The sequence below is a fragment of the Vipera ursinii genome (assembly GCF_947247035.1).
Source record: "Vipera ursinii genome assembly, chromosome: 2".
Taxonomy (NCBI): Eukaryota; Metazoa; Chordata; class Lepidosauria; order Squamata; family Viperidae; genus Vipera; species Vipera ursinii.
Window position 1 is genome coordinate 272749544 of NC_139513.1, and position 13777 is coordinate 272763320.

Consider the following 13777-nt stretch of genomic DNA (forward strand, 5'->3'; position numbering starts at 1 on the left):
AATTATCTTGGATTTGATAAACTTAGGCTATCTAATTTTACTTCCTAGATATTTGTGCCCCATGAAAGAATTTTGAATAACTGTAATATGTCTATCAAATTAGAATCCCAGAGCAGGATATATTCCTATAATTTTATGAGTTCTGAACCAAACAGATGTTGTGCGATCAACATTTGCAATCTATTACCTGAAGAGGCTAGAGGAGAGAAAGCTACAGACAGTTGTTCTAGTTGCATAGTCAGGTTTATCTAAATATTTTAATACATTAGTGTGCATGTGCATGTCTACATGTCTGTATGTGTACAAACACATAAACATACATACATAAACACATACACATGCATGGATGGCACGTACATCCATGTACGTAAGTGTATGAACAAATAATTGTATAATATTTTTTGTAATACATATGTAGCATTTATATTTCATGTATGAAAAGGCATTATACATTCTTTTTTATTATTAGTTTTATTCATTTATAACATAAAATGTGAAAAAACAAAAGCAAATAGTAGGGGACAACAGTAGAAAAAAGGAAAACAAAAAAGGTGTGAAGAAAGGGAGGGGAAGAAACAAAAGGCATTGACTTCCAAATCTCTCTGTTGCAGTAAAATCAGACGTTAAAATAAAATCTCAACTTTTTACATTTCTGTAGAAGTATGCATTAGCCAGGGACGCGGTGGCTCAGTGGGTTAGGACGCTGAGTTTGTCGATCAGAAGGTCGGCAGTTTGGCGGGTCAAATCCCGAGTGCCGCATAACAGAGTGAGTGCCTGTTACTCGTCCCAGCTTCTGCCAACCTAGCAGTTTGAAAGCACGTAAAAATGCAAGTAGAAAAATAGGGACCACTACGGTGGGAAGGTAACAGCGTTCCATGCGCCTTTGGCGTCTAGTCATGCTGGCCACATGACCATGGAGACGTCCTCGGACAAGGGCTGGCTTTTCGGCTTTGAAACAGAGATGAACACCGGCCCCTAGAGTCAGAAACGACTAGCACGCATGTGCGGGGGAACCTTTACCTTTACCTTTTATGCATTAGCCATTTCTGTATCGTCAGTCTAATTGGTAAAACCCAAAATCATATCATTTTTTTCCACCTCAAGCACAAAGTCCAGAAGCAGTTTCCAAGTAGAAATAAAAGTACTTATATTCTTTTCTTTTATCAGCACAGTCAATTTGTCCATCTCTGCTAATTCCATCAGCTTTTGTAACCATTTGTCCATGATAGGAATCGAAGCATCCTTCCACTTTTGTGCACAGAGCAATCTTGCTGCTGTCATCATATATAAAATCAGAGTTCCAAATTTTTTTCCAGTTCTCTTTCCATTAGACCCAGAAGGAAAGTTTCTGGTTTAATCTTTATGTTCACTTTAAGAATTTTCTGCATTAATATATGAATCCTACTCCAATATTTCTTTGCCTTATCACATGTCTACCATAAATGATAAAAAGTCCCTTCTTTACATTTACATTTCCAACATTCATTTGAAATATCTTTAAACATTCTAGATAACTTATCCGGCGTTAAATACCAGCAATACATCATTTTGTAGAAATTTTATTTTAGGTTATAATTTAATGTAAATTTTAAGCCCTTTATCCACATATTCTCCCATTCTTCAAACATCACATTATGCCCAAAATTCCTTGCCCACTGGATCATACAGTGTTTTACATGTTCATTTTCCAAATTCAATTTTATTAATGTTTTATAGAAGTTGGCAATGATAAAGGCATTATAAATTCTGAGAACCTTGAATACTTGCTAGTCATCCTTTGAAGGAGAAAGTTCATTGTGTGTAAATGCCTGATTTGTGATTATATGAATCTCAACCCACTTCTCTAAGATCTTTATTTATTTATGAAAGTTGTAATGCGGAGGTGCTTCGTCTGGGATAAGAAGGCTGTTATTCTCCTAAAGCTATTTTCCTTTGTTCTCAAGCATTTCTTCTGTTCTCCCTTCCCCTCCTCTTTTACAGAATAATTCCTGGGGGAAGCAGTATTCCTACGCACTCTTCAAAGCTATGAGCCATATGCTTTGCATTGGGTATGGAGCCAGAGCCCCTGTGAGCATGTCAGATCTCTGGATAACCATGCTGAGCATGATTGTGGGGGCCACCTGTTATGCCATGTTTGTTGGACATGCCACAGCCCTGATTCAGTCTTTGGATTCATCCCGTCGTCAGTATCAAGAGAAGGTAATGTTTAGCAATGGTACTCTTTTAGTTTCAAATCTTGTTAGCTTTGATGCTTGTCACTGAAAAGAAAACGGATCTCATAGATTCTGTTGACTAAAATATGGCTGTTTGAAGTAGTTAAAATTGCTGATAAATGGAATCATTCATTCAGAGATAAAAGTGAAATTGAAAAATACATATAATTTCTTTTCAGATTTTTCCTTGCCCTCCTCAACTAAGCACTAACATTCACTTTGAATTTGAAATAATGCAGTCTGAAAGACATAATAATTTTGTATTACACTTCAACATGAAGTGTCCAACAGATGCCATTTCCAAAAATTCCCACCTCCATATTTAAGCATCAGCAAGTTGGAGTACTATCTGCATTCTTAGAATGTAAGGGTTAGATAGTTCTTCAGCTAATCCATTCTGATCTATTTAAGGACTCACAAACCAAGGCCAGTACATTTCAAAAATTTCCTAGGAATTTTAGACTTTCCCCAAGTTCACTTGAGACTAGTTTCTCAAGATTTGTTGGATAAAGATAGTAAGTGCCCATCATAAGCCACCATGCCAGAAAGAATCTCAGTCTATCTTTTCTTGTGTTTGAAGGATCAGTAAATGAAAGGGAAAGACATATTGGTTTTAACTTATTCTAAATATGTTGTACAAATATAAAAGTAAATTCAATTTAATTGATTTAGGAGGTGTCCCTAGAATGACTCTAGGTAGTTCATAATATGATAAGTAGAATAAAATACAATATAGTTCAGAACAGATAAAACCAACAAAAACAAATAAGACAATAACAAAGTAAGGAACAAGATGATGGTACAGCCAACAACTAAACCAGGGGTGTTCAAACTTGGCCCTTTTATGATTTGTGGACTTCAACTCCCAGAATTCTTCAGCCAGCATGCCTGGCTGAGGATTTCTGGGAATTGAAGTCCACAAGTCATAAAAGGGCCAATTCTGAAGACCCCTGCACTGAACCATTCACAAGGGCCTCTGAGCCTTCTTCTAATGGTGTTCCAGATGTCTCTTCTGGTACTTCATCTCCCAGAGTTCCTCAGTAAAAGAATAGCATATAAAATCAGTCAAGCCAGGATTAAAATAAAATAATTTTAAAATGCAATGTTCTAACTCAAGTAGCATTATATAGTTTTATTATACACACACACACAGAGACAGAGAGAGAGAGAGAGAGAGAGAGAGAGAGAGAGAGAGAGAGAGAGAGAGAGAGAGAGAGAGAGAGAGAGCTTTAAAATAAATTGTCATTGAGTCTGCACATGAAAGTAATAGTATAAATAAAATAAATGCTGGATTTCATCAGGTTTTCCTGCTGTGGTGCTGCCTTTCAAGGCTTATACAAAATGTCCATTGAGCAATATGCTTGGAGGAAAAAAAATCTTTTTTAAACAAGCTATCTTAATAGCCTTATATAGCCATTCCAAAGATTAACTTTTATTTTTCACCCATATTATTATTTGCACCAGATTTCCAAGAAATCATCTTTTCTTGGCTAGCAGTAATTCCAAATGTTGCTTCAGAATTGCATATTTAACAGATATAATGTTTGACTGTGTTTTGAGCTATGAAATTCTGAAGTATGCTACTTGGAATAATTATATTAGGATATTAACTAAGCATGTTAAGCATATAAATGTCGTTCCAGCTTAAAGTAGTTTTACAGTTAGAAGAACCACACACTTTCATAAGTGATGTTACATATGAGCCAGTGCTTTTTCCACTGTCTAAGAAAATTAAGGAAGAGGAGAAAATGGTTCTCATTATCTATTTCTTCATCCCATAATAGCTATATTCTGTCTCCCTTTGTCCATTTTCCTGGTAGCCACTGAAGAGTTGTGTTCCCTGTTTATTTGCCTTCAAATATACATTAAGAACCATTGTCAGGAGAAGAAGGAAGTTAGATTTCCTTGTAGAGAGACAGTGCTTATGGAAATATTTATATCAAATTCTTATTTTTTTCAAACTTTTTTTTACCATACAACAGGTGTTCAGGTTTAATTGCATATTTGTACCTGAAGGATTGGGATCAATGCTATCCATGAGGTTTTTTCTAGTTCCTACTTCCTTTCTCTGAAATAGCATTGCCCCCAAGATCGATATGGTCCTGCTAGACAATCAGAGGCTATTAAACCGGTCCATCCCAAAAGGCACCAGAGGTGTATATTTTATGAAGTTATTTCTTCTTTAAGTGGTGACATGTTTGTCATTAATGGATTGTTAATGTTTGTTGGGTAATAAATTATAAATATGGGTATGTAGTTATGATTTATTTGGGTTGTTGTAAGCATTTGTTTCTTTCCTTATTTGTTCTTATGCATAGTTTCAATTATGTATGCTCCTAAGAATTGGCAACAATTGGAACGGCTTATAAATTCACAAACAAAGTGGGTAGTCAGGGATTTTAATAGACTTGTTCCCCTCAGTGCCTGCCACGTGCTCCCCCACTGGCCTTTAATGTTATTACAAAAATTATTTTAGTTAAAAATTAATAAATGATTACTAGCAAAATATCTGTTTCTAACATACATTTCCAATAATGCTTCTGTGGCCAACCTAAGCCTAGGGACATTCTTGACAAAATAATAGCCAATAACAGTCTACTTAGCTAGACAATAGCTAGATTGGAAAGGCAAACATAAATATTGCCATTTTTTAGAACATGCAGATCAGGAGACATGAAATAATATATTAATCCACAATTCAATTGTCATTTTAAAAAATAAGTTAAAAAACAAAATTGGTACTTATTTATTTCTCTGTTCCATGAATCAACGTCATTTTGCATTTTTGAGTATCTTGCCGACTATGGAAAAACAGATTTTGTGTGACAGAAAATAGCATCAGCATCAACTATTTATATTGTTGTTCACAGTTTTCATAATCGTGCCATTTTTTAAAAAAAAAGATTTCCTGTGATTACTCACAAAAACACTTCTGCTGTAGAAAGCATTGCTTTCTTTAAGCAGAATTAAATTGAAATTATGTTATTTTGCTTTGTAGTTTATTAAATAGTAGCCAGCAAGAAATCAAAATTGGACCACATCATTCAAGGAGAGGAACTTTTCCCAGATCACTGTCCTACATAAAATTACTGAATTCCATTCCAAATAAAGGGACGTGGTGGCTCAGTGGGTTAGGACGCTGAGCTTGTCGATCAGAAGATCGGCAGTTTGGCGGGTCGAATCCCGAGTGCCACGTAACAGAGTGAGCGCCTGTTACTCGTCCCAGCTTCTGCCAACCTAGCAGTTCAAAAGCACGTAAAAATGCAAGTAGAAAAATAGGGACCACTCCGGTGGGAAGGTAACAGCATTCCGTGCGCCTTTGGCATCTAGTCATGCCGGCCACATGACCACAGAGACGTCCTTGGACAAAGCCTTTGGCTTTGAAACGGAGATGAGCACCGGTCCCTAGAGTTGGAAACGACTAGCACGCATGTGTGGGGGAACCTTTACCTTTATTCCAAATAAAAACTGCTCTTTTGGGGGGGGGAGGGAACTCCAGGAAACTATGAAAGAGAGGGAGGCCTGTTTGGTGTGATCCATAGGGTCATGAGGTGTTTTGAAGACTTTTTGGAAAACCAAGACAGAGGTCAGTCTTCTCAATTCAGCTAGGATTGCCTTTTAAAAATTGGCACAGCTACAGGGAAAGCTTGACTCTGGGATCTCACAAAAGACAAGCCCCTGTTGCTGAACCTCCTTTGATGACCTCAGTGAAACTTGGACTTGGGTAGGTGGGCAGGGGTAACCATGAAGAAAAGCCTGAAGTACCCTGGAGTCATACCATTAGGACTTCAATGTCATTATTATGTGCTTTATCCAGAAAAATACCAGCAGCTAATAAAATGCATATATGGTCTTTTCTGGTTCTTTCTTAGACTGTCTAATGCTGAAGTCTGTGCTGATTAAAATTCAAGTCCAGTCAGAAAGTAATACATAGAATGCATTACATTAGTCAAGCATGGGTGCTATTAATCTTTGTAACAGACAAAAGCATTGTGCCTGGAATTATTTGAGTGCAAAGTACATATATTTTATCATCTAACAAAATGCCTTTCTTTTATGCAGACTGTTTTTAGTTTTACAATCCTCAGCTTGTTACCTTTCTTATGCTTTGGAATTATATCCTCTTAGGGCCAGCAGACCCATCACCTATGCTGGAAGGGAATTATGGCAGTTGTAGTGTAGCTTTCTAATCTGGATTTCTAGCTACCCAAAGAGAAAGAATAGCATTTCCTGAATAGAAACTTCCTGCAAATTAATATAAAATCTCTAAGGAAAGTAAAGAATTGTGCATCTTTGTGCAATACGCAGTTAAATTATAATTTTCAGTTAAATCCTATTGGAATATGACCTGTACGACCCTGATTATAAAGGCATAGGCAAACTGTTCTTTCTTAGATGCAAATATCTCCTCCGCTTGCATTATACATTAATTTTCTCATAGTTTTCTACAGAAAATGCATGGTAAGCTCATTGCTACTGTACCTTCTTTCCAACAAAATGAAATTGGTTGATAGGTAATTTTGTAGAAAACTAAATCTAATGATTTTATCTTCTGGTGCATGGCGTCCAGCTCATTATACAGGCAGATTCTAGATGCAAAAGCTAATTCACATCTCATGTTTCACACATGTCAATAACTATTATGCTGGTTGATATTCTAACATTTTAATTTATATTTCAGGTAAAACCAGGGGAGTGGTAATAGCTGAATTTACTTACTGTTGTCTCCTGATATAAATATCTAATTTTAATAGTTTCAGACAGCACAGTATAATTAGCAAACATTTAAATAGACCTTTTTTATAAAAAAAACACAACCACATGTTTTTCATCAGTTCTCATTCAATTTATTGAAAGAGAACTTCCTTCTATAATTTATTTAGATTTTTATTTTGTATTTATTTTATTTATACACACACACACACACATACACACACACACACACACATGCCCATGTATATATTCTGCTCAATTCTAGCATCCGGGTAGCTGAAATCCAAATGAATCATAAAGTATTAATAATCATAATAAAATAGTGAGCCAGTTTGGTTTAGTGGATAAGGCACCAAGCTAGAAAGCTGGAGACCATGAATGTGTTCCAGTCCTGCTTTAACTACAAAAGCCATTGGATGACTTTGGGCCATTCACTCTTTCTCTGCACAACTCACCTCACAGGGTTCTTGTTGTGGGGGAAATAGGAGGAGGAAAGTGTCTTGGATATGGTCTCCACCTTGAGTTATTTGTTAAAATAATAAAAGCAGGATACAAATAAATAAAGGTATGATAATAACATAAAGGGAAAAATAGGAGGAAAAATATATAGGAGAGTTTTAAAAAAATCCACCACAGAGATTTATGTCTCCAAATGCTCCTAAAGGTCCAAGCTTTTCTTGCTTTACAAAAAGTTTTGAGAGTGGTATCCTAGGGATTTTGTGGAGCAGTGTATTTCCTGGGGAAAGGAAGAGATTTTGTTGCCATTCATATGAAAAGAATAAGATGTTCTTGCAGCCAAGGAATTTATGCGCATGGGTCTCCAATGTTTCGTTCTACAATTGTCCTTTCAAAGATCTAGAGCAGTGCTTGTCAACCTTGTCAATGTTAAGATATGTGGACTTGAACTTCACACTGTTGAAATCAATGCATTCTAAAATTGCCAAGGTTGAGAAACACTGCTCTAGAGCTTCATAAGATCAGGAAGGAACTCATCCCATATTATTTTTTTCCCCCACCAGATTGGGAAAATGTGACATTTGCTGCGTAAAAACATAGTTGGCAGTGCTTCTTCTAACAATAAACTCTGAAGTGCTACCAACAGAAATTTGGAAGAAATTGTCAAGCATATGCCAGTAAGGCAATAGCACAGAAACTTTTGTCAATGAAATCTTTTTGGAGAAACCATGAAGCAGATTTTACACAGCACCAGTTTTCATAATATTGGGAAATATTGAATATTGTCATGTGCAGCTGCTTTGAAGAGTGCAGACCAATGCTATTTACCCATGTATTCCAAAGTATTATTTTTTTCAAAATCAAATCTAATATGCTACGCAGCCCTTTTTTCTCACCTAAACAGAGCTTCCATTCATTTTGTGAAAATTAATTTGAACATAAAATTTATATATATATATGAGATTTATTAAAACTAATTCAGATGAAGATTAAATTGGTCCAAGTAGTTATAGTAGTCTCTACTACAGTCGCTGTCCACAACAATATGAGTTAACAAAATAATTAAAAGGTTACTTTTCAAGTTAAATATAATATAAAATATGTCAGGATGTGTTTTACAGAAGGTATAACAAAAAACAACTATGTTTTATGTTTATGTTTTATTTGATTTCTATACCGCCCTTCTCCCTAGGGACTCAGGGCGGTTCACAGGGCATATATAAATAACAATACAAAAGTTAAAAGGAAATTAAACCAGTGCCCAGTTAAAAACAATAATACAATACTAAAAACACCAAATTTAAAAACCCATAATCCCCCATCAGGCCAGACCAGCTAATTCAAATAAGTGGGTCTTCAACCCGCGACGGAAGGTTCGGAGGTCTGATGTCATCCGGAGCTCCACCGGCAGTTGGTTCCATAATGCCGGAGCGCCCACAGAGAAGGCCCTCCCCCTGGGGGCCGCCAGTCGGCATTCCCTGACCGGAGGCACCCTGAGGAGGCCCTCTCTGTGGGCACGTACTGGGCGGAGGGAAGTTGACGCCGGCAGCAGGTGGTCCCTGAGGTAACCCGGACCCATGCCATGTAAGGACTTGAAGATCATAAATTCAAGGCAACAGAATCAAACTGATTTGATGAAAGTGATCATACATAAAAATTGAGCAAAATTGCTGGGATGCTTCACCAGATAGGGAGTTATAAAGAATCATATTACAAGGCACAGTGTTAACAGGATATGGGATGGATTCACTGGAGTCACAAGGGCATACTCTTAGCTCATAAATAATGTGTTTGCATGTGCTCTCAAGTACAGCTGTTGGTAGGACACTGATATGTGCAAATGCTACTGCTTTTTTTAGATTTTGGAGTTGTTCAGTTGAAATATCTTTCCAGGCTAAAAAGTGGGCGTTGACTTCTCAGGAACGTATTCCTGGGAGGAACAGATTGATTCATTTCTGTCTTTCTAGATATCTAGATGTTACGCAAGCTTTTCCAAAGTGTGGCTGTTAAAAATGTAAGGAAAAGAGGCAATACTTTTTAAAATAAAAACAGAATGTTTTTTTTTTCACTTTCAACATTTGAAGGGCAAGATTTTTCCCAGCAAGGTATTTGAGGGAGCCCAGCAACAGTGAAATACCAATTACAAAAGAAACCCACAAAATAGCTATGGGAATTTCCAACAGGTTGATGTGAAAAAGAGAGAAGTGTGAAGACATATCTTCCCTGGGCTCTCATGCCAAATTTCATGGCAACATTGAGTCCAGCTCTCCCCTCTTCTTGGGTGAGCTTGCTTGACAAGCTTTTATGACTTAATTCACTGGAGTGAGTTCTTTAAAAAAGTCAGCTTAAATTATTTACCTTTATATTCTCTCTCTTTCTCTCTCCCTCCCTCCCTCTGAGTAGTTTTAATGATTTCAAGTATTTTTTGAAGTAGCCGAAGGACCACTCGGGACGACAGGCTAGTACTAACAGGTTTTTATTTAGAGCAAGGCAAACATAGAATAACCTTGCCGGCTTTTATAGCTGGCAGCTGTCAGCGAGGGCCAATCAGGAGTGTTCATTTTGGCGCCGCGTCAATCCGGACCAATCTGCGTCGTCCTCTCTTTGACAGCTTAGGCTTCCGCATGGTCCGGTGTTTTGACAGCCATGAGCTGTCAGTGGCTGCGCCTGCGCTGTGCGGGGGGGAACTTTGACAGCTGTCAAAGTTCCCGCGTGTTGTTCTGTCAGATTTGCTTTTCCTCACGTTTACAGTTTAATCACATCTAATTTAACTGTTTACATATATAATACATTTTTTAAATAATTTTATTTTTCCACAGCATATATTGAAAACTGAGATGAAAGTATCCCAGAGTTTGGATCTCCTTCCTAAATAGGTCTCCCTATTCCCTGAAGTGAATCTTGAAGCATATGACTATGTAAACGGTTTAGAATATAGGCATGCCCAGGTTGAGCACTGTCCAGCAAAAGCTATGGATTTTTAAGCTGCTTTCAGTCCCATTAATTTTATTGGCAGATAATGTCTCATATCTTTAACAGTGTTAGACCCCCTACTCTGTTTCTGAGATATTTGGTTTGAATTATGCATAAAAGCAATTATTTAGCCAATGTACCTAGAAGTGATTAGCAGTTCTGAATTAGGACAAATGTAAAACCCAGAGAAACAGAAGGAACTCTTGAGTAGAATTTCCCAGACGGGGCATGCAAACCCATACAGCTGATTGTACCACATAGCAAAGTTTGTGGGAAGCAATCCATTATTTAAGGACTTCTGCACAATACTTTCTAATTACATGGAATGCAAGGAGAAAACACAGAGAAGGTGAGAAAGTGAAAGGCAAATGAGTTCTTTGTGTCAGCTTAGTTTCGATAAATTACTGCAGGCAGTTCTTATGTAAAAGACCCAACTGTAAGGAGACTGTCTCATTAATAAGTAGGAGAAAGTGACAAGATGAGAGGAGCACTATAAGGTGCACATGTGTGTTTATAGAATACAGTTAGAATTGCCTGGAAGAAAAAGTATCTGCTTTGAAGGGACTAGAACAGGGGTAGGCAACCTCGGCTCTTTTATGACTCGTGGACTTCAATTCCCATGGCTGGCTCAGGAACTCTGGGAGTTGAAGTCCATGAGTCATTAAAGAGCCAAGGTTGCCTACCCCTGGACTAGGACAAGGGACAGAGAGAGTGATATAGACAGATAAACAGACATGTGTTCTTAGTATACAGTCTAGGGATAATAAAAGGATGGCTAAACTGGTTCAACAAATTCAGTTGAATATTTACCATTCATGTATTTAACACATTTATGTTTCAGTCCTCTTAATTTAATTTTATAAAATAAACTGATTTTGTGAAACAAAATTTCAAAAATAACTTGTTTCAAGCCAAAGCATAGTTAAATATCCAGATTTGAACACTGAATTGACTAATTAATAATTATTAACTGTGTTTATTCAAACATAGAAATGAAAGCATCGAACCTTCTGTTTCACCTAAAGAACAAAGGAAAAACATTGAATAAAGAACCTTACAGGCATTTATACACCCTTCCAAGGATTAGCTGACTGTGATAGACTATATAGTCCTTTCTAACTGGACCCTAGCAGAGCAAAACTTTCCTTTGCTAATTTTAAAGATTTTGAAGGAGCTCAAGGATCTTTGTGGCAGAAATTTAACCTGCTGCTTTGTAAACCAATTACACTGAGCAGCATGTTGCTCGTTTGTTTTTCACTTCACTTAGTCTTTTCTCTATCAGAAATGCTGTGCATTTAAAAGTGACAAGTTAATAATAAATATTTCCTTTTGTGGAAGACTCTTGGATGGTAGGTGCTACTTTCACTACATTAGAAAAAGAATGCAATTATTATGTTTAAGTCTGTACCCGGTCTTCTTCCTGTCATGTCTAGTCTACTTCTTCCCCATTAATTACTCTTCATAATATCATTTAACTGATGCTTGGTAATGAAAAGCTACATTTCAATAATCAATATACACATGTTTTTCACAGTTTTCCTTTACAATTCAGTGACTGAGAAATCTATTCAGTCTGAGTGAATCCTCTGAAGAAAATTAGAGTCTTGCACTCTTCCCATGAAGTTGCTTTCCCCTCTGTTATCTTTTTCTTCAATACAATGAGTGTAACTCCATTTACTTCAGAGGAATAAAGACTGGCTCACCTTATATTAATGATGACGAGTTGGAGAGCCACAAGGATTTTAGTTGTTAATATCAAAAAGGCAATAGGGAACAGGAGGGATCTCTGCCATCCAAGCCTCTTTTCTGAACCATTGTCTACTCTCCCTAAAGCTATCCTGGATGGGAAATATAGGAAAACCCAATACTGCCCCTGTGCTAGAAGTACCACAGAATCAACATCTTATGTTCTTCTGTATTGCCAGTTCTATAGGATGATTCACCATCAGTTGATTACCCCTCTTTTATTCAAATTTCCTCAACATCCTATATTTTTTATTTGCACTACCTGCTAAATGATCAAGATAAATTGATTTCTTTAAAAGTAGCAAAATTTTGCTACCATATTGTAAGCTTTATCAACAAAAGATTGCCAATACATCTTGTTACTAGGGGTTGGTTTTGTGTTATTTCTTTTACTGAAAGTACTTTTACTGGTCAATGACCAAAATAAAGTTTCTGTTTGTCTGACCGTTTACAATAAAAACAATAGTTTTATTGCCTTTGCTTGTCCTCAGTTACACATTCAGGTATCCAATTCCAGCTGCAGAGCATTCTGTTCATATTCAATACTGGTTGAGTAGAATTACCAGGTTAGTCCAGAAATAGAGTAACAGGAGTGAGGAAAGGCAATGCTGAATGAAGTTGCAAAAACAACATCAATATCAAATCCCATTATTATTATTATTTTGTAAATAGTTATGAATTTGAGTAATTTCATTCTGAAAATCTAAATTTGAAAAAAAGGAAGGACTGAGTTTTAAATCAAGAAATTATCTCAACCAATTTTCATTTTACTGCTGACTTCACATGGATTGAATATTGCAAGCATATTTTTTTAGATGCAGGATGAAGTTGAAAGTCAATTAGAATAATAGAATACATAGACTAATATATGCAGTATTTTTTATATTTAAACTGAATTGTAGACTGTGTAGATTTTAATATAATTTTTAAGTTTTTTGGTAATTTACAGTTTTTTCAATTAAGCTACCAGATTATTTTACTTTTTGAAAATATTGGTTAATTTCTGTACAATGCTTATAGATGGGTTTTGCAAGTTGATTGCTGTAAGGAATACTTTAATTTCATTCAGGAAAATCAAGACTGTGATACACTGATTGCTTTATTATCCCCATCTCAAGAAGGTGGGCATTAGGCTGTTTTTGAAAAAATAGCTGTAAAATTTCATCTAACTCATCCTAGGCTGCAGTTTCAGGAGCTGGCAATCTTAGTTATCTTTCCTCTCTTTCTGACCATATTGAGGTGGATGTGAATTGTTTTTTGTTTGTTTGTCTGTTTTACATTTACTTTTGTTTGTTTTACAATTACTATCTTGTTCCCTACTTACTTGTTCCCTACGGACTGGGAGCTGTTCAAGATGTATGCATTTTTATAATGGAAACATTATGGTATTCTGATGCAAAGACTGGTTGTTAGGTTACTTATAACTTCACTGATGTCAGTATCCATTACATAACCTTTGTAATATTGCTAATGCACTCTGCAGAGCAATTGGGCTTAGCTCTCTGAATCTGTCTCTTTCCATGCATGGCTTCTATGAACCAATCAAGATCAGCTGGCTCAATCTCCAGTAATTAGGGCAATATTAGTCACAATACTCTCACAGTAAATCCATCTTTTTTTTATAACATCTGGTATTGAAGACTAAACAGTGACCTTACCCATAACAACCTTTAATC

The 13777-nt window shown here is 36.4% G+C and overlaps 1 protein-coding gene across 1 annotated transcript in view; it reads left to right on the forward strand.

Annotated features, from left to right (window-relative positions):
• HCN1 (hyperpolarization activated cyclic nucleotide gated potassium channel 1) overlaps positions 1-13777 on the forward strand; it is a gene marked incomplete at both ends in the record, with an annotated part of 159038 nt that overhangs the window by 119624 nt on the left and 25637 nt on the right. The window contains one exon of the mRNA XM_083356618.1: positions 1981-2199. Within this exon, the coding sequence (XP_083212744.1) occupies positions 1981-2199 (219 nt within the window). The remainder of the gene's footprint in view (positions 1-1980; positions 2200-13777) is intronic.